Raw genomic sequence first — 25148 nt, forward strand, 5'->3', positions numbered from 1 at the left:
TACAGTGAACACGGTGTGAACCTGCTCTTGCTTTCTCTGCCTCTGCCACCCTGAGTGCTGGGCTGAACTGTGCCATCACCACCTGGCTTTGGAATGGCATAAATCTTGAGTGGGACAGTTACGTTTGACTCTCCAGGGCGAGGCTGGAGGGGCTGGAGTCTGGGACTTAGCTTGCCTCTGAGGACTACAGATAAAATGTGGAAAAGGAAGGGGATGGGAAGCAGAGAACACAGTTGCAAGTCTTGGCCAGAGGAAGCTCTTCCCTCATCTGACCACCAAGTTCCGAGGGACTCCATGGTGTTGATCTTGGTCTTTTTTTCATAAACTTTCTCCTGTAAAATTCCACATCACCTACTGTCTTAGTTAGGGTCTCACGGCTGTGATCAGACACTATAACAAAGGCAACTCTTGAAAGGACAACATTTAACTGGGGCTTTCAAGTTTAGAGGTTCAGTCCGTTATCACCAAGGCGGGAACATGGCAGCATCCAGGCAGGCATGGTGCAGGAGGAGCTGAGAGTTCTACATCTTTGTCTGAAGGCTGCCAGAAGATTGGCTTCCAGGCAGTTAGGATGAGTCTTGAAGCCCACACACATAGTGACACATGTACTCCAACAAGGCCACACTTAGTTCAATAAGGTCACACCTCCAAGTAGTCAAACCAGCATGCCTACTGTTTCCATTGCTCCTCAAGTCTGCCGAGTTTCCGTTGATACCCTGTCTGTCTGGAGGAGACACAGCCTTCCTCTGGGTCCCACCTTGCGTTTACCTGCTTCCCAGTGCTCATATCCTTGCCTGCTGCGTTGTTTCCCTTGCTCACTGGGTCCCCTATCAGGTGGTACCAAGAACCCTACGCTCCACTGATCTAAAAGGAAGTGTTTCCTCTTAGAACAGGTCGTTCACTCCCTGTGTCTGTCGCTGCTCACCGCCGTTAACCCCATTTCCCAAAGGCTTGACCACCTGACCCCATTCATTTCCATCTCAGTGCCTGCTTGACTTCAGCCCCGGCCTCTCCTCTTCCTTCTTTTTTTATTTATTTTGGTGTTTTGGAGATAGTGTCTTGGTACTTGGCTCAGGATAGCCTTGACTTTGAAATCCTACTTCCACCCCCAAGAGCCACTGAGTTGACCCCGTGGTATCCACCACTACTTCTCGGATGTTTTTAAGTGACATTTCGGAATGTAGAATCTCATTATGGCTCCGGGACCCTTCAGACGCCCTGTGGACACTGTGGTTGCTGGCTGACTTGTTCCTTAATCTGCCTTTGGTGGTCGTCTAATCTAGTTGTACCCCCAAGTGTACCATGGCTAATAATACAGTCCTCATATCGGCTGCTGTTCTAATTGTCTAGACTATTCTTCCCTTCCACTTTGAGTTACTTCCCCCATGTGACCTTCTGCTCTCTGCGACAGCTCCTGTTTGACGTTCCTTGTGTTCTATGAATGCGTGTGCAGTGGGGGTGCTGTTCTTCTATAGAGCTGCATATGTCTGAGAGCCTACTTCATTATTTATAGGGTTGTTTGCTCTTTGACTTCAGACTTCAGTCCACTGCTTGCTATGATTCATAGCTGAGCCTGACACACAGTCAGCTGAGGGCCTCATGAGTAAGTATAAACCAGGCTCACCAGGGAATGGCCGTATCTGAAAAAACGCTTCCAACAAAAATCAAAGCTGGAGTTGAGACAGGCCTCCCTCATGTGTACAGACGCTAGGAGGAGGCTCCGGGAGGTAGGGAGTTCCAGATTTTTGGCTCAAAGTTCTATATTAGGATTCTGCACTTAGGATACAGGCCGAGCCTACTGGAGTTGCCAGTTTGAGACATGGACTTCGCATAGAGGAGTCTCACAGTATCTGGTATTAAGAGACCCAACCCCCCGCCCTCCGTCTGAGTCGTAGATATCTTTACAGTTTCCTGTCCTAAAAATGCCTTTCAGAAGGGCGAGCTGAGAAGCAGTGGGGCTGGATGGAAGCAGGCAAGCACAGTGTAATCAGCTGTAAGGCGTAAGATGGGAAGGAGGCCGTGGAGGCTGGCTCGGCTGGCAGTGGGGTTTGCCCACACACGTTCTCTAGCGCATGCTTTAATACGTCTCTGGCTCTGGGAAAGGAGGAAAATAATTCCTGTTGCCCCTCGCAGAAAAACTGTGAGAACCTCTTGTTCACGGGAGGACTGACAACTTGGTGCACAAGAGATTGTTTCCAGCCAGTATGGACGGTTCCCCGTCCAGTTAAACCCAACTCATGCTTGCGTGATCGTTCTACAGTGTTTGCAGACATTGGCTTTGGGCAATCTCATTAAGAGATGCCCGTGGAGCCTGAGGAGATGGCTCACTGGTGAAGAGCCCTTGCTGCACCCACGTCGGGAAGATCACAACCACTGTAACACCAGTGCCATAGGATCTGGCGCCCTCTTCTGGCCTCTGGAGGCATCTGCACTCACGCGCACATACCCACAGACACACATAATTACAAATAAAGATACACTTAAAAAAAAAAAGTCATGGTTATGTACATTTAAAACTAGAGCTCTCATTTGAAAAACCCCAATGCCACTTTTACATTAAAGAAAAGGATACCATAATTCTACTCTAATTCATTATCAGAGACATGAGCAACTTTTATTTGTTATAGTAAATCTTTAGTGGTTTGGATAATGATGTCCCTCACTGACCCATGTATTTGAATACTTAGTCCTCAGTTGGTGAAACTGTTTTGGATTAGGGAATGTTGAGGGGGTGTCACACCCCTGCCATGCTGATCATGAACTCTAGCCCTCTGAAACTGTAAGACCTATGTAAATTATTTCTTCTATAAGTTGCCTCGGTTCTGTTGATAAATCACAGCAACACAGCAACAGAAAAGTAACTAATTAAAAAGTAACTAATAATTTGTGTCTTGTTCTCTCCTCCTTCACTTTTGATGTTAAGAACGGCACAGCATTTAGACTCAGAACAAGCGTTTCATTAATGGTCTCAGGCAGTCTTCATTTTCAGGTTCCTATTTCTCAACCTAGAATCTTTACCCCTAAAAAGGGCTTTGCTTTTCAGGGTTTATTTTGTTTTGTGTGTCAAGAATCATGGTTTAGGATGCAGTGTTCCCTGGATACAGATTCAGGGTCTGTGGGATATGTTCATGACAGATGGCAGAGAAAAAAAAATTCTTTTCTCCTAGGAAGCTCTGCAGAGAGACACCTTTAGGGACCAATACTCTCCCCATTTTCCAGACATTAGGAATAGAAATGTTCTCTCACTTTCCCAGTTTTGTTCCTAAGTCATTTCTCATCTGGCCCCGAGCTTCTTAGCCTGGCTGCCTCCATGGTTGCTTGAGTTCGGTACGTGAGTCTTGGCCTGGACAGCTCGAGCACAGCGGGGCTTAAAATACATCCGATAATTTATTAGTGTTATGCTTTTCTTTGCTGGCTGGAGCTGTGAAGGAATCTGAATAAATATAGCTCTAACATACTTTAAATGCCAAAACCATCTAATTATAGAATATGTCACTGAGCTAGATTTAGAGTCTTGAAAATGGAAAAGTTTAGAAGTTTTAAAAAATCTTATTTATTTACTTATTTGTGTGTGTGTGTGTGTGTGTGTGTGTGTGTTGGGGGGGTTATAAGTGTACATGGAGGTCAGAGGGCAAACTTGGGAGCCAATTTTCTCCTGCCTTGTGGGTCCTTTGGATAGACTCTGATTATCAGGCTTAGCAACAAGCCCCCTAACCCCCTGAGCCACCTTGCCAGGAGTTTTAAAGTTTGAAAATCATAAATGGTTGTGTAGTTTTCCAGGGTCTTGCTTTTGGGGGTTCTTCACAGAATGGGTCAGTTAGATAGGTAGCTATAGCAACCAGGGACTCCCAGCAATGATGAAAGACTGTTCACAAAACAAAACAAAACAAAACCCCTCTATTGTGTCCACTCATAGAATTCACTTGGTTGGTTTTGAAAACAGTAACATGCACATTATCAATATGTATGTATGAAAGCGAACTAACAGACAAAAGCTAAGAGCTGCATGAAAGTTTGTGTACTCAGGACTATACTTGAGCTTGTTCCAAAACAGGTTTTATTAAACTTTAAGTTTCAAATAAATATACTGTTAGAAACAGAGGATAAATCAGATATAAGTAAGCAGATGTTGCAGTAAATATTAAAAAACTGATGGCTTATCTCTTTATCGGCCCCCGTGGTCTCACTCCGTGGGCGCCATTTTTAGTGTGGAGCCGTGTGCTCTGTCACTAGGTTCACATGACGCCCCCTCCACACGATTCCCTTCCCAGGCGGTTCACTCCGCCTGCCCTGCTGCCTCCATTCCGGGTGGAATTACTGCCCCGTGTCTTCTTTCCTCCACTGCCCATCACAGACATCACTTCAAAGCCCGGTAACTCTTCAAACGGGTTTATATAATAGGTTCTCAGTTCACAAACCCTCTACACAATAAGATTTCATCTGATAGACAACAATAAAAACTGCCTTTCCATAGGAGATAAAGACCTATAGAATCTCTTTAAATATTTATATCTACCTAGTGTCCGAATACAGACACCGTGATCTAAGTCTGCTTTCCCCGGCTCCATCTTGATTATTTTTCACTTTTCCTGTTCCTCTTCCGTTTTCCTACCTTTTCTCTGCCTACCTTCACGGTCCAATCACGTATAGACTTAACATAAATCTACAGGTAGATGTGTTTATGGGACAAAATTATGAAGTCATTTACACTTCTTTGAGCTTGTTATCCTTACTCTGTATTCTGTATCCAGCACTGATTAGTATAAAACCAACCAGAGAAATAATGAAAATAGTGCACAGCTCTTTTTGTTTTTGATTGACAGGTAACTTTGCATTTGTGGGATTCGATGTGGTCTATCCATACATATGGGAGGGCGTGACCATCAATTAGGGTGATCAGCATTTCCAGCTCCCTAGACATTCATTATTTCTTTGTACTGAGAAACCTTAAACTTCTTTTTTTCCAATTCCTTTATTGTTTTAAATTAATTAATTAATTAGTGTGTGTTGTGTGTGTGTGTGTGTGTGTGTGTGTGTGTGAGAGAGAGAGAGAGAGAGAGAGAGAGAGAGAGAGAGAGAGAGAGAGACAGACAGACAGACAGACAGACACAGAAAGAGAGACATGCATGTAGTGTCTGCAGAATCCAGAAGAGTTTTGTTAGATTTTCTGAAGCTGGAGATATAGGTGGGTGTGAGCTGCCTGATATGGATGCTGGAAAGTAAAGTTAGGCTTTCCAGAAGAGCAATGAGTTCCTTTGGTGTCTGAGCCATCTCTCTAGTCTTCTAGTCTTTGTGAACGAAGAGTTACCCTGCTGCATTGTGGAACACCAGAACTTCTTTGTCCTGTAAACCTGCCTTTGGAGACAGTGAACTGTACCCTCTTCTAAACCGCACTTTCTCACACGTGGGGGATCGCTCACATCCTATGGGAAATCAGAACATGTTTAGCACTGAACAGCTGATAATCTAAAGTCAGTGTGCACCATAAACCTTGTAGCCTTTATAAACTTGGATGCCACTCAACTGCAGTTGGCCTTTGGACTCTGCTCTAGGAAACAGCAGCGAATACCTGTCAATCCAGGGAGGGCGCAGCAGTGCTGAGTAGAAACACCGTGTGTAGGACCTGGTCACAAACAGCACAGATGCTCTTACGTATTCTGACCTGACAAGGCAGGGTAGCTCTCATTTCAGGGAACCTTTCCTTTTCCTCAGACGTGAAGAGATTTGAGGTCCTTCCTACTTGCTATGAAAGGCTCATCACACAGAAGAATCTAAGTTGTTTTCCCCTTTGTTATGATTTTTTTTCTCGTTATTTACCTCCGAGAAAGACGACGAGCCATTGAAAAGACAGCATGAATTCCTAAAGCCTGTGCTTCTGTTTAAAACTTAAAATGGCCGCTCCAAAGTAAACCCATTTTCTGAGTGAGACCTGATCTATTTTCTTCATAACAGCAATGTCTCAGGTAGTTGAAGGGAAATGGAAAAATAGTAAGAAATAATGGAAAATATAATCTGCCGTGTGTTTTGAACCTACACGGAGGAAAAACATTTAAGGAAATTTAAGGGTTTAAATGATCTGTTTACATAACAGATCCTGATATGTTGAGTATCGTTCCTAAGAAAATGCTTTCCCCTCCAAACCCAACCTGTCTGAACCGTGAGCAGTACTGTGTCTCTTTCCTGTGTTGTCACCGACGGCAGTTCTGACTCTTGGGATCTTTACTCTTTGGAACAGCTTGCCCCCGAGACCAAGGCTGTCATTCATTGGATCATGGACATTCCGTTCGTGCTTTCTGCCAATCTGCACGGAGGAGACCTGGTGGCTAATTACCCGTACGACGAGACACGGAGCGGTAGGTAGTCCCCTGCCCCTTAAGTGGCCTGACTTTTAGGTCAAGAATGACAGCGTGGTTTCTGGATCAGCTGCTGTTGTTTGTGTTGGTTTGTTTTCTAAAACAACGTCTTACTCTGCAGACTGAAGTGGCCTTGAGTTCACAATTCCCGTGCTTCAGCCTCCCAAGTGCTGGGATTCCAGCTGTGTGCCTCGATCCCCGCTTGCAGTGTTGTCTTAGGGAGCCAGGGCGTACAAATGCTCGCATTTGCAAGCATCCCCAGCTATTTCATGAGGTATTGGCACAGACAGGCGATCGATCAATCGGCAGAATGGCTTGTAGTACTTTGTTTTTAGAGGAAAATGGGAGCTCGATTAACTTCTGGGGAAGGTAAGAGAAAATGAAAGACCTAGGACAGTGGCTCTCAACCTGTGGGTCGGGACCCCTTGGGAGGTCGCACATCAGTAGGTCACAGTATGACTCACACAGGTCCCCGGCCCCCTCCCGCTGGTTTTAGAGACAGGGTTTTTCTGTGGAGCCTTGGCTGTCCTGGAACTCACTGTGTAGATCAGGCTGGCCTCGAACTCAGAGAACTATGTGCCTCTGCCACCAGAGCGCTGGGATTAAAGGAATATAGCACCAGTACGCTGTGATTCAGAGCACTAGCAAAATTACAGTTACGAAATAGCAACAAAATAATTTCATGACTGCGGTGTCTCCCCCCCCCCCCCCCGGCCACATAAGGAACTGTACACTATACATTCAGGCCAGTCCTGGTCGCAGACAGACATTGGAGAGCTTCAGTGTGCAGTGTTTTCTAAACGGAGGCAGCCTGAGAGGTTTCACCCTGCGAGCGGGAATCCCGATCTGCCCGCGGGTGCCCCCTGCTGGTGTCACACAGCGGAAGCCGAGTTTCAGTTAAGCTTCAGACAAAGCAAGCTAAAAAGAGAAATTCCTGCTTAGAATCCCCTCTCAGAGAACCCTGAAGGGCGGGATTGGTGTAAATAATTTTAGATACTGAAAACCCAGATTTGGAGAAAGTCGGGTTAGATACACTTTGAGATTCTGTGGTTCGCTGTCAGCTGGTCAACCAGGCGTGATTATAAAACGTCAGTAACAATACAGGGTATCAAAAGAAACACCCTTCCCTGCTGTAACACACGCAAGGAAAGCTTAGCAACAGCTGAGATTTAATGTCGGACAGTCTGTGTGCCAATACTTTATAGTGCTTATAAAATTGCTACTGGTGGATTTCTCAGATTGCATTTATCTATCTATCTATCTAACTATCTATCTATATCTATCTATCTATTTATTTATTTATTTATTTATTTGAGACAAGATTTCACATAGCCCAGACAGCCAAGAATGACCTTGGACTAGATCCTTTCCTCCAATCTCCCAAGTCTGGTGTCTTAGGCACCCACCCCTGTGCCCTACCGATGAACACACCTTATTAAACCAAACAATTTAAATAATGGACATACTTCTATCTTATCAGATCCAGCCGGCTGTGGCCTCACCAAGCCATCTATCCCTGTGAGGCTTTCGGTTTGTGAGTGGGGTGGGCGCTCCATCTAACCTCCCATTCAGGTCCGAACCAGCCCGAGCCTGCTTAGCCTCTGAGGCAGGGGCTTCCAGGCTGGTCCGGTCCTAGGCCATTCTGTCTAATTTTGACATTTTAGTGTTAGGGATGAGAGTCATGCAACCTAAAAACTAAGCATTTTTGTTTGATACTTTAACTTCCATCTTCCCTAAAATCTCACACCTTTCTAAAAGCTACCTCAGCAGGGGCTCAACCGCGAATGACTCCTCAGCAAGCAAAGTGATGCTTGTGGGTGGCGGCCTGTCCGTTTCCCCCAATCTTGTGAATTCATTTTCTAGGTACTGCTCACGAATACAGCTCCTGCCCCGATGATGCCATTTTCCAAAGCTTGGCTCGCGCATACTCTTCTTTCAACCCGGTCATGTCTGACCCCAATCGACCTCCCTGTCGCAAGAATGATGACGACAGCAGCTTCGTAGATGGAACGACCAACGGTGGTGCATGGTACAGTGTCCCCGGTGGTGAGTGTCCCCTTGGCTCTCTGATTCTGCAGACTCGGAAAATGACTGCCATCTCTAGGATTTCCACTCTTCCTCTGCCATCCTCAGTAAGAGGGCATCCTTATATTGGGCGAGCCATGCCTTTCGCGTAAGCAAACAAGCATTTCAGAGGCCGTGCAGCGGCATTTAGCAGACCTCATGGGGGTGATTTGAATGGGAACGGCCTCTATAAATTCATATATTTGAATGCTTACTTCCCAGTTCATGGAACTGTCGGGGACACCTTCCCCCCAGGATGAGGCGGCTCCTGTGGCGCCCCTGTACCGCTTTGCAGAACTCATATGCCAAATTGCCCCAGCTACTAAGAGATGTGTAATCTCAACCAGAGATGAAGAGCGAAATGTAAAACCATCAAGAACTTAAGGAATATTCTCTATGCCTCACCTGGTAACAGAGAGAGCAAGGGCTTTACATTTTGATTCATTATGCCTTAAGAAAAGGTTATTCATGCTTTCTATGGTACAAGTGCCTTCTGTTTTTACTCAGACTTTGTATTTGGACAGGGAAGATCTGAATACTTCCCCACTGTACATTGAAAAGTATGGTCTATGTGAGATTTAAGATTTAGAGTACCTTAAATTCATCTGTTGGAGAATAATGTATGTTCACCTTATATTAGAAAGTAATTTTGTACTTTGCCCCAAGACACTGGTTTTATTCATTATATAGCGAGTTGCTATAACTTAGAATCACCCAAGAAGAGAGCTTCAATTGAGAGACATTCCAGATCACACTGGTCTGGCCACATGTCTGTGGGGATTATCTTGACTGTTAATAGGTGTGGGAAATCCAGCCTGCTGTGGGTGGCACCATTCCCAAGGCAGGAAGTCCTGAGTTATGTGAGACGGGAGAAATGAGAACCAGCAGGTACCAGGGATTCATCTAGGATTAGACAAAGAGAAGATTTCAATGATTTCTTTGGGACAACTTCTTCAAGCAGGCAGTGTACCATCTGCATAATCTAAAGTGATAGGGATTAGCAAAGCATTGATAATGCTCATGGTAACCATAGCAACACCGTAGTCCATAGCAACACCTTAGTCAATCATGTCCCACTGTAAACAAAGAAAAACTCAGAAGATCTTTAGCTCCCGGTCATAATTTTATTTCTATTGCTGTGGCCGATACCCTGACCAAAAGCAGCAGAGGGGAAGGAGAGTTTATTTGGGTCTATTATTGTGGGAAGTTAAGGCAGGAGCTTCCAGTGCACATCCAGAGTCAGGGGCAGAGAGGTACATCAGTCTTGGCCAGATTTATTAGGTGAAGGTATATTATAATTATACCCAGATTATAAGTGACAGGGAAGTCTTCTGACAAAGAGGGTTGTCTTGGGTAGTTTCATTGACTCTGGGCTGCCAAGAAGTACTGGAGATATAACCTTCCAAGCCACATAGCTCTTAGCTATTCTATAGGAGTTGTGGGGTATGGGAGGCAATTGTGAACTCTTCCCAGACAACAGCAATTTAGATGTGGGTAGTCTGGCTCCAGGAAAGCAGTCTGCTGGGCAACAGCCTTCCCCGTGATGATAACCTAATTAACATGACTGAGTATCAAATCTACTCTGTGGTCTAGCTCACAGTATAATTAAAATTGCATCTAATATGAAGGAGATGTGTCATGTTTATTGCTTTAATGTTGATATAATTAAGAGGCTTACGTATCATATACTAAGAGACCAAATGTCCCAGGAACACACTTTGAGTTGGGTTTAGGAAAGAACACCATGTCATCTCAGCAGAAACCCCCAGTTCCTGCCTCATAGGAAGGCAGCTTAGATGGATAGAGGGATAAATTTTTCTTTACTAGGTCAAGGCATACAGTCTTTCAACTTGTCTTCTTGAAGTCTATTAAGCACTACGGGATGTTTTTCTTCCCATCCTACAAAGCGGATGCATTGAGCTAAATGGCTATTTAAGACATAGGATTTTGTGCTTTTAAAACGAGTCTCTTGAGAATGTTTTCTGTTCCCCATGGGAGGTCATCTCTGTGTAGATTCCTCCAGTGCACAGACTGGCCAGTCTTCTATGGAAGGACTTAGATCATCAGAAGGGCATGTGTAGACTTGTAACCGCTGTGTGTACATCCTGACTCTCTGGTGCTTGGGCAGGAATGCAGGACTTCAATTACCTGAGCAGCAACTGCTTCGAGATCACTGTGGAGCTTAGCTGTGAGAAGTTCCCACCTGAAGAGACTCTCAAAAGCTACTGGGAAGATAACAAAAACTCCCTCATCAGCTACCTGGAGCAGGTAAAACAAGGTGTCCAGCATAAACTAATGCAACAGTCTTTAACCCTGTAGTTTAATAGACTCATAAAGGGGTTTCCGTTTTGGGAGGGGGATCATCTGAATAAAGGTGCCAATATGGGAAACAGAAGAATTAACTTTTACTTGCTACAGGTCTTATGGTATGTGACTGCTCACTAAGAACTGTCAAATGAGACATCTTAGTTTCCTTTCTTCATGCTGTGCTAAGCAAGGTCAATCTTAAGACACTCTCTTAGCTGATCATCCCAGGTCTTTGAAGCGGCCCAGACAGGCCCAGGACATGAGCAAGGTGAACCAGTCATGCAGGACTGACACTAGCACCTGAGTGAGTCTCTTGGATTTTGTGCTCCAAGTGCTTCTTTTACCTCTCACTAGATTCATGTGGACCCCTAGTATTTCTCAGGGATTGTCCTGAATATGTTACACATACGTTTATGCGTTCTATCCTTACACCAATTCTAAAAATCACCCGGGACCATCATTACCATCCTCATCTACAAATTTGGGAGACAAAGAAGTCGATTGGTTTTGCTAGGCTATGCACCGAAGACTTCAATTCAGGAAGTCTTGTAAAATTTCCCTGTTGTAACTGTTTCTCAAGACCAGATCTTTGCCAGAGTCGCCTCCGTGGCCACTGCAATCAGTATGTTGGCGTAGGATTTCAGGGCATCTCACACTCTGTCAAAGTTAAATTTGACCTACCTGCTCAGACTTGGCCTTTTACACTATATATAGATGTTGGTGCCAGGGATAAATAGTGGACAGACGAAAGGACATCCCTTCTTGCCTGCAGTGACTCATCTGTTTTCAAATTCTATTCTGTATGTGGCCATTTTCACCCGAAGCCCACTAGAATATTTGTTTCATACCCCAAAGATAGCCTGGACTAATCAAACTGCTTACCATAAACAAATTTGTTCTTAAAAATTATTTAGCTACCATCCCAGTGTCATTTCTGTTGTTATGACGAAACACCCGGATACAAGCAACATAGGAGAGAGTTTATTTTGGCTCTGATTTCCAGATCATGGCAAACTAGTGTGAGAAAGTACGTGGGGCAGAAACTTGAAGTAGCTACTCACATCCACAGTAAAGAGCAGAGAAAGAATGGGTGCATGTGTTTGTATGTAGGTCAGGAGAATGGATGCGTCTGTATGTTGGTCAGGGAATGGATGCATGCATCTGTATGTAGGTCAGGAGAATGGATGCATCTGTATGTAGGTCAGGAGAATGGATGCATCTGTATGTAGGTCAGGAGAATGGGTGCATCTGTATGTAGGTCAGGAGAATGGATGCATCTGTATGTAGGTCAGGAGAATGGATGCATCTGTATGTAGGTCAGGAGAATGGGTGCATGTGTCTGGTCTGTATATAGGTCAGGAGAATGGGTGCATGTGTCTGGTCTGTATGTAGGTCAGGAGAATGGATGCGTCTGTATGTAGGTCAGGGAATGGATGCATGCATCTGTATGTAGGTCAGGAGAATGGGTGCATGCATCTGTATGTAGATCAGGAGAATGTATGCATGTGTCTGGTCTGTATATAGTTCAGGAGAATGGATGCATGTGTCTGTATGTAGGTCAGGGAATGGTTGCATACATCTGTATGTAGGTCAGGAGAATGGATGCATGTGTTTGTATGTAGGTCAGGAGAATGGATGCATACATCTGTATGTAGGTCAGGAGAATGGATGCATGTGTTTGTATGTAGGTCAGGAGAATGGATGCATGTGTTTGTATGTAGGTCAGGAGAATGGATGCATACATCTGTATGTAGGTAGGATGCATGTGTTTGTATGTAGGTCAGGAGAATGGATGCATCTGTATGTAGGTCGGGAGAATGGATGCATCTGTATGTAGGTCAGGAGAATGGATGCATGCATCTGTATGTAGGTCAGGAGAATGGATGCATGTGTTTGTATGTAGGTCAGGGAATGGATGCATACATCTGTATGTAGGTCAGCAGAATGGATGCATGCATCTGTATGTAGGTAGGATGCATGTGTTTGTATGTAGGTCAGGGAATGGATGCATGTGTTTGTATGTAGGTCAGGAGAATGGATGCATGCGTCTCTATGGAGCTCAGTTTCTCCATTCTTACTGAGACCGGGACCTAAACCTATTGCATAGTGTTTCCCACATTTAGACTGGGACTTCTTACATCAATATGATGAATTAATTAATATAATCCTGAAAAATCCAGTAGGCCAACCTGATCTGGGAAATTCCTCATTAAGACTCTTTCTGGCTCATACATTGTATCCAGTCGACAACTGAAGCTGACAATCACAATGGTTTATGAACACAAATACAAGTGAGAATGTACAATCAAACCAATACTTATTTTTGTTTGTTTTCTTGAAACAAGCTTTTACCCTGTAGGCTGGATAGCCTGAAATTCACTAAGCAGACCAGGCTATTCTGAAACGCAGAGATCTGTCTGCCTCTGCCTCCCAAGTGATAGGATTAGAGTTATGCACCATCATGCTCTAAAACAGAGGTTTTAAACATGTATGTCATGACCCCTTTGGGAGTGTTGAATGAGCTTTTCACAGGGGTTGCATATCAGAAATTTACATTATGATTAATATCAGTAACAAATTACAGTTATGAAATAGCAATTAAAATTTGAATTTTAATTTATTCTTTTGCTCATTCACTTTGCATCCTGCTCACTGTCCCCCTCCTTGTCACTCTTCAGTATACTTCCCCCACAGCCCCTTCCCTCTCCTCTGAGTGAGTGGGGCCCCCCTGCGTATTTCTCCATCCTGTCAATTCAAGTCTTTGTGAGGGTCGGAGGCGCTTCCTCTCCCACTGAGGCCAGACAAGGCAGCCCAGTGACAAGAACACATCCCACCGACCGGTAGCATCTTTTGGGAATAGCCCCAGTTGTTCAGGACTCACATAAAAACAAAGCTGCACATCTGCTACTTATGTGCAGGGAGGCCTAGGTCCAGCCCATGTATGTTGTTTGGTTGGCAGATCAGACTCTGAGAGCCCCAAGGGTCCAGGTTAGTTGACTCCGTTGGGTTTTCTGTAGAGTTCCTAGTCCTTTTGGTGTCACAGTCCTTTTCCTGTCCTTCCATGAGAGTCTCCAGGCGCCAGCCACTGTGGGTGTCTGTATTTGTCTGAAGCAGCTTCTCTGTGCATCCTCTCAGAGGACAGCATGTTCCTGGCTGCAAACATAAGATAATAGTGACCCCAATATTGTCAGGGATTGGTGCTTGCCCATGGGATGGGTCTGAAGTTGGGTCAGTTATTGGTTGGCCATTCCTTCAGTCTCTGCTCCATCCCACATGCCTTCATTTCTTTTAGACAGGATACATTTTGGGTCAAAGGTTTTGTGGGTGGGTTTGTGTCTCTATCTCTCCACAGGGTTCCTGTCTGGCTACAGGAGGTGGCTTCATCAGGTTCCACATCCCCAGTGTAGTCAGTCACAGCTAAGGTCACTCTCATTGATTCTTGGGCATCAGGTTTCTTTTTTGTCCTGGAGACATTAACATTTTTGGATAAATAAAGAATATTGAGCCATATTGACGCTAAAATAGCCCTAGTAGGAATACCTGTAGAGCATCTTCAGGAGAGTTGTGTCTAAGTGGATCTGACCTTACCCCTGTCAGTTGCAGATTTTCATTAATTTTCATGGCCATCTATGCATCTCTCCTGTCCTTCCCCACACCCGATCCTGAATCCTGAAAGTAACTTTATAGCTGGAGGTCACCACAGCATAAGGAACTGTCTTAAAGGGCCACATGTCTAGGAAGGTTGAGAACCACTCCTCTAAAATTAGTATTTTTTAAAAAGAAAATCCTTTGGGATTATTTGACACTTGTCATGTAGTATATAATACCTTGTCAAAAGGGATTCATAGACTAATACATTTATTAATGATGGATTTGAGTAACATACCCTACGGTGGTTGAATGCCTTACCCAGATTGTGGCACTATTTGAAAGTGTGACCTTTTTGGAAGAAGTGTGCCACTGTGCTTGTGGGATTTAAACCCTGTGGGAGCCAGTCCTCTCCTAGCTGCCTTTGGAGAAAGAGGGAGAACTCTCAGCTCCTCTGACCCCTTGCCTGCCTGAACACTGCCATATTCACCATCATGATAATGGACTGAACCTCTGAACCTGTGAGCCAGCCCCAACTGAATGTTGTCCTTTTGCTGTGGTTGTGGTATCTGCTCACAATGGTAAACCCTAACTAAGACAAACACCTATTCTATAAGACATTTTAAGGATCAAGATAGATTTATGCTGGATACAAACATTAACATTTTTGGGTAAATAAAGAGTATTGATCCATATTGACCCCAAAATAGCTCTAGTAGGAATACCTATAGAGCATCTTCAGGAGAGTTGTATCTAAGTGGATCTTATATGTCTATTTTTTTTTCTAACAGAAATATATAAAGCTAATTTTGTCTGCCAGGTACTCTGGGAGGTGTTGGTTTTAGAGAGCTTCTTTCAGAAGAGTCTGTAGTGGTATGGTTATAAACATGAGTCCCTAACCTGGGGAGGCTGTAACTGCTGAAATAAAGGTTAGCTACAAGGATAACTACAATGGTTAGGCACAGAAGGGTCCTGAACTCAGTCACAGGAGTTGAGAAAAACAGCCTCTTGAAGATGTGTATAAGATTTTCTGTGGTGAATATCAATAAGATCATCACCCTGACCAACAGTTAATAAACAGGCTCAGCTGATGGACGTTTGAAAAAAAAAAGCTAAATGATAATACATAAATTATTACATTGGGAAAGAGAATATTTGCCCTTTTGCTGATGCTGAGTCATTTGATGATAGAAAGGGGTTGAGAACAGAAAGGATGGAGTCCTGATTTCAGGCCATCTATCTGGCATCCGTGCTGTGGTGCAAGCCGGGTAAAAACAGGAAGAGGCCTTTATGATAAAAACACTCAGGCTGAGCCTCGAACACTCCAGCTTAGGAATCAAGAGCTGAGGAGAGCTCACAGATGTTGCCAGCAGTTCCCTGCTGCAATCGCTTGCTTGACACTTGTGTTGATTAAGGATTGAACATCTGGGCCTGAAATCTAAGGCCTAGATTCCACCTCCTGCCAAATAGCTGCTTAGGTTTAATTCTGTCACTGGTAGAGAGGACATCTCCTGCAGAGTTTTAGCTGGAACGTTAGCAGGGACTAGAATTGTAAAGCTAGTTAGACTCAGTGGTTGTTGAGAAATGCTCCCGCATTCAGTAGCTTTGGAAAAGTCTAGTTCTCAAAACTCCTCAAGGAATTCCCGAGACCACTTCTTGGGTGACCCGACACCCTAGGTGACAGAGGTGTTTAACGGTGTCTGGTCCAAACAGAGCATGCTGGGATTTCCATGGGAGGAGTCAACAGCAGGAAAGCAGCTCTCTAAGCTACAGTGAAATTTGAGCTTCTGGAAGAGACAAAGAAAGTGACAGAGGTTTCTAGCATGAACCCCTGTATTCACAGTTATGACTGCTCTTGACAGGTCTTCTGGTTATTTGTTTCCACAGCAGGAGTTTTCAAACAGAAAAGTTTCTAGACCAGAAAAACAATAATACATTTTAAAGAAAAGTAAAAACATCAACATACTAGAAAGTTACTCATAATTGATATATAAGAAGAAAATGTTTAGAGGCAGGAGGATATTTTGGGTCAGTGCTGACATGGTCTACATAGAGAGTTTCAAGTCACACAAAAAGAGTTCAATTAAATGTCATCCTCAGCTTTTAGGGTTGGAGAGGTGTCTCAGCAGTTACGAGTACTTGCTGCTCTTACAGAGGACCCAAGTTTCCTTTATCCATATGGCAGCTCATAACTGCAAAACTTTACACACACACACACATACATACATACACACACACACACACACACACTCACTCTCACACACATACTCACACACACTGACACACACACACTCACACACAAACACTCATACACACATACACACACACATGCACACACTAAATCTAAAAGGAGAAAGGCATTTATTATTTAAATATTTATTTCACTGCACATTCTTGGTCCCAAGTGGTATAAGTGGCAAAATCAGGAACTTTAACTCACCACATTTACAGACTAATCACATTTCTGTGCTGATTGCCGAATCCATGAAAATATTCATGATTTTTAAAACAATAAAGCAATTTAAAAGTTTCAGTTGTTTTTGTTTCAAGCTTCACAAAAATGAGTGATGATATGATTACAGTATCTTAAGATGAACAAAGTGGCCCTCCGAGAACACGCTAGGGGCATTTTGAATTTTGTTTATCAGCCCTTAACAAAAACCCCTCAGCCCAGTAAGAAAACTTCATATCTGTGATGTGTGGTACCTGGATCCCCGAGTCCATACCTCTGTCCGCAGTCCATCTGATCAGGAACGGTGTGCGGACTTCTCCTTTCCCTTCTTGCCTCCCACCGAGGGGCCTTCAGTGTGTTAGCTTTGGGTGGCTGGTTCAGAAGGCCCTAAACAAAAACCAAAGAATTCCTTCTCCTCTCACTAAACTAGCTGCTGTCAAAATGGTCACTCTTTATCTCTGACATGTACACCCTAGAAATTGCCCTTAGAGGAAAAAGAAAACAAAACAAAACAATACATACTATTATTTAGAGCCTCAAAGAAAAAAAATGCAAATATGATTATAGAAGCAGGTCATTTTTTAGAAAAAGTATGCATGACTGGCAAGTTTACTCTTCAGCAATAAAGGGGACGCCTGGGATTTATTCTATGCTCTCTGTAGGAAAATACTGAAATATCCCAGGAGCAGAAGGAAGTTCACTTTCTTTACTTGAGACAAGGTCTCCTTTTTGAGACAGCCTCTCTTGAGACAAGCTGGCCTTTTTGAATTCTCTGATTCTTAGCAGAGTTCTCCATCTGACTCCACCCCTTTGCCCCTGGACGACAGGTGTGTGCCAACCACTGTGTCCAGCTTATGCAGCGTTGGAGACTAAGATATCAAATGTAGTCAAGGATTTGCATTTGACACCCTGGAAGGTGTACTGCCTACAGATCTGAATTGGTCTGGGGAAACAGCAGTTGGCAAAATGTTGGGGAAGCATTATGCCCTGAGTTTGGATCTGCAGCGTCCGTGTCAAAGGCTAGGATGCTGGTACAGACAGGATGGTCCCCAGAGCTCACCGACGAACCACTGCAGCCCACTGGGAGATCCAGGTTTAGTGAGGAATTCAGTAGGGGAGGAAGACACTTGATGTAAACCTCTGGTCCCACAACTCGCTCGAGTGTGCGTGTGAGTGTGTGTGTTTGTGTGTGTGTGTGTGCGTGCACGAGTGTGCATGTGTGTGTGCTCACATGCGTCTGTACGAATGTACATACATATGAGCTTATAAGTTATAAAGATTATAAAAGAGCTGTTTTGTAGCTCAGTTCACAGTAATTAATTGCCGACAATTCAAAGACTATCCTCACAAGTGGCCCTTCCACTGCATTCTTAATTGGTACCCAGTTTTCAGTCTTGGAGATTCTTGATACGTCATGACCTTATTTTCAGTCCAAACCACATTGCTAATGAGCTGGATGTAGGTAGGCGCAGCTCAGACCTTTTCATCAGCGAGAGCCAGGATTGATAGGCTGTGACACACTGGTCAACTTGTAGCGCTACAAAACCGTTCTATAAATGACCTTGTTTGAAAGGAGGAGGAGGAGGGAAGGAGGGAGGAAGAGAGGATGCTAAAACTTCACAAACACAACAGGCTTTTTTGCTTTTCATTTCTGTAACTTGGAATGTCCTTCAAAATCCTTGTTATGCATAGAACACAGCGTTCATTCTCAGAAGGTGACTTCTCATTGAGAAAATCCCAGAAAAGAGTGCGCACAAACATTCACTGGTGGTTTGTGCCTGCCCCGTTTCTTACATAACGAGGATCTACAGTGTATTGCTAGAAAACAAGAAGATGAAACACATTTTAAATCCATTTCTATTATAATTTTTTTTGGCTGTCTTCGACCTTCACAGATACACCGAGGTGTTAAAGGGTTTGTCCGTGACCTTCAAGGTAACCCAATTGCCAATGCAACCATCTCCGTGGACGGGATAGACCATGATGTCACCTCGGGTGGGTATTATTTTATTTTAGTTTTCTTTCTCTTGATCTGGAGGCAAGAATTATGAAAATGAACATAACCACTAATTATGAAAATGAACATAACCAATAATTCTCATAATTAAAACTCGCATACTAATTCTAAGCATAGCAGTAATTGCCTCTTCTGCCTTTATATGGACTCTGCCCCCAATTCCACATTGTTCTGTGAGACAAACAGGAAGCCTAGGATGATTCGAGCCAGCAGGTGGCGCCCTTTACCCAGAGCGAGCGGTTGTCTGTCTGCTGCCCCGCTTCACTGTTGGGAGCAGCTGAGGTTAAACTCCCAGCATTTATTTGTGTGTCTGGGCATCCTCATACATTTCTATTGAGCTCATTTTATTTAACCACCACCCACTGGAATCCCCGCCGACAGATAATAAAAACAGTAACACGAACACCCTTCTTCGTCTTTAGAATTACTTAACATTGATTTGTTTTCTAAAGGCTTGTTGTCTTCTTCGACTCATTTATACACACATTCGGCCATATTCATCGCTGTCCCACCCAGTTTCAGGATGCTGCTCCAGCCAGCATTCTAGAACCCATGCCAAGATCCTTCCCCCTTTACCCCTGGGAAGGGTAGGACACAAGCCTGATGCCCCCTGGCCGTGGGACATTGTTCCCTAACTTCAGAAGCACAACTTTCTCTGTATCCCATAACTGGAAAAAAAAAAAAAAAAAAAAAAAAAAAAAAAGCGGGAGAACTCTAATCTGGAGAATGATTCCTGCACAGGAATAAAGCAGATTTGTGGAAGAGTTTCTGCTCTGACAGGAACGTTTTCCACAAGTGTTTGCAGCTCTCAGGGGAGAGTTTCCCCAAAGGAAAGTATTTCAGCTCTGAGGGGGAGGTTTCTCCCGTGTAAGTGTTGCAGCTCTCAGGGGAAAGGGGTCCTGACAGTCAGGAGACAAGGATCGCACTGCAGAGCGAACCACACAGGAGACGCTTACTGGGAAGGACACTAGAGGGTGGCTGCCTCCGCTTGGGCGATTATATAAAGTTTTGGGGGTTGGGGGAAGAGGAGTTTTTCAGGGTGGGAATTTAAAGCCCTGAGTTTGGGGCAAGTCCAGGGATTGGTGGATTTTGGTGGATTCTAAGACCTGCAAGGGAGCTTGGACCTTTTACCCAAGGGCTGTAAGGACGGTGTCCCCCCCACCCCCCAGGCAAAGGCCATAAGACTATAAAAAAACACTAGCACAGAAATAAACTGAAGCCCAGCGGGGCTTCCAGAGAGGGAGAGAGTGGTTAAAAGGGGCCAGTAAAATTACCCTCCTGAGTGAATGATTGGATTTGGCAGCATGGAGACTCTTGGCCAAATCTCTATCAGCCACTGGATTGTTGTGAGCAGAGGTAATCCAGGCACGACCAAGGGAGAGCCTTTAGTGCTGAAAAATACAGACACGTTAAGGAAATTTTGTTGTAAATCACAGGTGAGGGGTGTGTGTTAGAGGCACAAGCAAAATGGAGTGTGCAAACTGCTCACTAGGACCTTCGTCACTCAAAGTGTAAGGCCCAAAGCAGTAGGTAGAGGCTTCAGAGTCACTCCTCTCCCGGAGGATTAGGTCCGCAGAACCCAACGCCTCACTGCTGAGCTAGACGGGCCGAGCTTGTATTTATCCAGTTTTTCTATTTGATTGACACGGAGTATGGGAAGACGTGACGCAGGAAATGGGAGACTGATGGACCAGAGAGGCACAGAGGAAAGCGACCATGACCTACATGAGCCAGGAAGGTGTTTAGGACTGGAAACTGGTCACCGTGGGTATTTGCCCAAGCTTCCTAACAACCATATCGGCTGTTTAGCAGAGGGCAGAGTCCGAAAAAATATCCAAGGCTGGTAGTTTGCCATGAACCTTGGACCAAGGAAGACAAGTTAAGTAAAGCCCGTGCATGAACAAAATGCACTGCCCAGGTGATCCTGAAAGGTTGGGGTCTTATGTGACTGGGAGACTCCCATACTAAAGGGCTGATGTAATATTAGCATGGCTGCCTGTGACTGGGCTCTGAGACAGGAGGCTTGCGGAGAGTGAAGCATCTCATTCAAAGTCAACCGAGCTACTGATGGACAAGTCCTCAGACAGTGTAACCGTGCTTTCCAGCGTGTGCCTCGGTTTCACGTTCTGTTTCCTACAGCCAAGGATGGGGATTACTGGCGATTGCTTGCCCCTGGAAACTATAAACTCACAGCCTCAGCTCCCGGCTACCTGGCAATCACGAAGAAAGTGGCAGTTCCTTCCAGCCCTGCGGTTGGGGTAAGTGTTCATACACAGAGCTGAGAGTAGTAACTCAGCACTTGCTATTGTCAAACACATCAGAGAAATTTATATTCTTCACTGCAGCCTTACAAGGTAGGCACTGTGATTATCCCCACTCAACAAATAGAAAACTGAGGTCTAATCAAGTTAGGTGACTTGATTGTGATCTCTGCTTTTTGAAGAGATTCACAAGAATACAAAATTAGACCTAAAATGTTAAATTTTAATTTCTAACTTTGATTTCAATATAAAATGAGATTCTGTTCCAGTTATCTTTCCCCCAGTAGCACCCAGCACGGTGCCTTACTCAGTATATACGAGAAAAAAATTTCAGAATATAATCTTAGGCATCTAACTAAATATCTGTTAGAAATTCACAACGGCTGCTGGGGCCATCACGTACCAGGGAAGCACCTGTTCCCCAAGTGTGAGGGACAACCAGGGTTTGATCCCCTCACCTAAGAGAATGTCCCTCAGATGTGGCAGCCCACCTGGAATCTACAGGGCAGAGCTGGGGGACCCTTGGCGAGCATATCAGTCAACTCTGCCCTGCCCCAGAGGATAAGATGGAGAGCAATGGAAGTCTCCAGCCATCCACCCAGACCACATGCTAGCCTGTAGAATTCTAATGAAAAGGTTTGCTCGAGAAAACTTTACTTTAATGTCATACATCAGGGATTTACACACATGCACACATATGCACTTGCAAATGCATGAGCCCCTCATATGAATGCACAAACACACACACATTAACACAAACCAATAAAAAAGACAATGATGGGCAGTGAGCTGGCAGGGTGGGGTAGGGGGCAGTGCACATGCATGTGTGTGACGAGTATTCATGGAGATCCTGAATTTCACTCCGAGTGTCTTTCTCAGTTGCTTTATTCCTCGAGGCACTGTCTCTTGCTGAACTGGAGTTTGCCAATTCTGGCTCAACATTTTGTCCCCAAGATCACCCAGCTCTCTTTCCCTCCTGGGATTACGAGCGACCTCCCCACCTGTTTGGTGTTTATGTGGGTTCTGGCAATCTGAACTCATGGCAAATGCTTTATCCACCCAGTCATATCCCCAGCCCACCACAAAGTATTTTCAATTCTGTCAGGCAGGTAGTGAGAATATTAACATTTCTCTGGGAACAACGTTCCATTACAATTTTATATTATATTACTGGGACCATGAAGAAGCCTGAAGAATTTCTGATGAGAAGACTTGCTTAAGGAAACTTCACTGTAGTTTTATATACCAGGATTTCAAAGTATAAGTAGATGTGTGTGTGTGTGTGTGTGTGTGTGTGTGTGTGTGTGTGTGTGTGGCGCACACACATTGTGGCTATGTCCCAGACTTGCTGAGTGAGCAACAGCACTCACCACTGGGCAGTTCCACCATCTCCAAGCATTTTGGTTTTGCAAACAAAAGATCTTGGATTTCAGAGATGGTTTATTAAGTTTGATTGTGTTTATATGTACACGAGGCTGTGCACTGTGAAAGGCAGGAAGCAGATTTGGTCAGGGAAACCTGGAGAGAAGGTAGCTCTGGGCACAGGCTGAGGCAGGTTCAACTTTCCTCCCTCAGTATTTCAGAGCCTGAGGATGCAGTGCGTGTAATCTCATACCCAAAGAAGCAGGCATTGAAGCAAGCATTTAAAGGAACATTCAGTTCCAGCTAATGCGGGAGCCAGAGGACTGGGTCAGGGTTGAGGCTGCATCAGCCTTTTACGTAGGTATGTGTAGATTCTGTATAGACTAGAAGGATACCCCCACCCTCCCAAGCCCCTTGAGCTTACCAGGACAGGAACTTCCATATGTATTTTTGAGGGTCTCTAACAAATTCATCATCTGAAAAACAGCACTTTGTAGATGACTCACTAATACACCGAGCTGTAGTCTATTAGTCCAAACCCCCAACCAGGACAAAATTCATGGCTGAGAGGCAGAGCTCATGAGATAAAGGACTGTGCAGAGTTGGGTTGGGGTGAGATTGGGGGAGCAGGGGCGGGGATGGGGTAGGGATGGGAGCAGGGGTGTGGGTGGGGACAGAGGTGGGGGCAGGGATGGGGTAGGGATGGGAGCAGGGGTGTGGGTGGGGACAGAGGTGGGGGCAGGGATGGGGTAGGGATGGGAGCAGGGGTGTGGGTGGGGACAGAGGTGGGGGCAGGGATGGGGTAGGGATGGGAGCAGGGGTGTGGGTGGGGACAGAGGTGGGGGCAGGGATGGGGTAGGGATGGGAGCAGGGGTGTGGGTGGGGACAGAGGTGGGGGCAGGGATGGGGTACGGATGGGAGCAGTGGTGGGGCGGGCATGGGTTTTGCAGAACAGGAGCTGTTTTGGAGCTATTAGGTTTAATCACATTCCAAAGTGAACTGTCTTTCAAATTTTGTCCCTACAAAACTATATTTCATCAGTTACAGGTTTTTAAAAACTCCTTTAATTCAGGGGGCTCGATTGAGTCTTTTCTACTCTTAAAGCTTCTAACCACCTTTTTAGTTATAGAACTTGACAGCAATCCGTTGTCTTTTCCTCTTCAGGTGGACTTCGAGCTGGAGTCTTTCTCCGAAAGGAAGGAGGAGGAGAAGGAAGAATTGATGGAGTGGTGGAAAATGATGTCAGAGACTTTGAATTTTTAAGAAAGGCTTCTAACTCATTGCTTTAATCTATCCATAGACTGTAGTAAGATGCAGTGTGGCTCTTTTCTTTTAGGTCATGTGCAGTTAACACTTACCATTGGTTCATTTTTAATCATTTAGGTAGTAGTTCCCAGTCACTTACATACACTCGGACAGAAATACCATGTCCGGATGTGCTTCACTCTTTCACTGACATTCACCTTAAAATCTAGCAAAGCTCTTTAACGTAACCGGTGACAATGTCACATGACAGATGCCATGAAGAAGTCAACCGATGTAGCTTTGATCTGTGAACACTGTACAGTGAGAATCACATAGCTCCACATAGGTCGCCCTTAGTCTCCTGTGCTGATCCATTGTATAAGCATGGTCCTGTTGTTGCTCTTCTGATGGGAAGAAGACGTACGTGCTTTTCGAAGGGGCTCTGAACAGAATGAAAACCTAGTCCTTGCGTGTGCTTTGAAGAATGGAATTGTATTAGCCTCTTAATGCTAATTCAGAGTTTGGGGTTTTGTCTTGATTGCAGATTGGCCCAGAACTGCATTCTGAATGAATAAAAGTTAAAAAAAAAAAAAAAAAAAAAAAAAAAAAAACAACCATGGTGTGCATTTTCTCTATAAATTTTTTGGTCTAATATTTTAGTTTCATGGTGAAACCATATTTCCTGTACAATGGCTTCTTGTTTATTTAACCTCAACACTGGAAAAAGTTTATTGACAGCCGCATGCTCAGCAGCATGAGTGCCTTATGTTGAGTGAAAGGCTCTGCTTCCATGGAGTTTTAAACAGAGATGTTACAAGAGATAGATGATCGTTAAAAGTATTCAAATATATATAACCCCCTAAGAGGAGCTCCTAGAGTTAGAAGGAAAATAGACCCAAGCTGAACCCTAAAGAAATTCAAGAATTTGCTGTTCATGGTTTCTATCTAACAGGAAGTGCTAGATAGTTCTAGAAAAGAAACAGCCTTCAACATTGTTGCTAAAAACTTAGAGTAATGTGTAGATGGGAATGTAGCTCAATTGGTACAGTGCTTGCCTGGCACACATGAAGCCTTGTGTTCCTTCTCCAGCTAGATACAGACTGGGCGTGGCTGTGTAAATCTGTTATTCCAGCACTTCGTGCTGCATCCAATGACCAGTTGTGCTCAGTACCTCCACCCTGTGGTCCAGACGCCTGAACTGCCTCAGCACAAGCTTCCCTTTGTCCCAGTCACTTCTCACCAGAGCATCACTGACCAGCCCCGAAGCCTCGCTAAGCCACAGTGTTAGATAAACTCCACCATTGCTGCCATAATCTTCCCTCTTGCCTGCCAATGAAGCTGAAAACTCCTCTTTTTCTAAATATGGGATTTACACAAAAAGTATAACGACTTAGTCATCTTGACTGGGCCTTGAGCTTCTGTTGTGGATTATAAACTCTTCAGAGTTTCTGTCCAGGTGCACACATGACAAATCCTGGCCAGTATACCTAACACACGAA

General features: G+C 44.5%; 1 protein-coding gene across 1 annotated transcript in view; it reads left to right on the plus strand.

The window, feature by feature from the left end:
- CPE (carboxypeptidase E) overlaps positions 1 to 24197 on the plus strand; it is a 98863-nt gene extending 74666 nt beyond the window's left edge. The window contains exons 4-9 of the mRNA XM_080929025.1: positions 6236 to 6353; positions 8217 to 8399; positions 10546 to 10685; positions 18660 to 18759; positions 20921 to 21039; positions 23569 to 24197. Of these exons, the coding sequence (XP_080785151.1) occupies positions 6236 to 6353; positions 8217 to 8399; positions 10546 to 10685; positions 18660 to 18759; positions 20921 to 21039; positions 23569 to 23667 (759 nt within the window). The 3' untranslated portion in view covers positions 23668 to 24197. The remainder of the gene's footprint in view (positions 1 to 6235; positions 6354 to 8216; positions 8400 to 10545; positions 10686 to 18659; positions 18760 to 20920; positions 21040 to 23568) is intronic.
- The last annotated feature ends 951 nt before the right edge of the window (positions 24198 to 25148 follow it).

This window comes from Micromys minutus (genome assembly GCF_963924665.1).
Source record: "Micromys minutus genome assembly, chromosome: 14".
In the NCBI taxonomy this organism is placed as follows: Eukaryota; Metazoa; Chordata; class Mammalia; order Rodentia; family Muridae; genus Micromys; species Micromys minutus.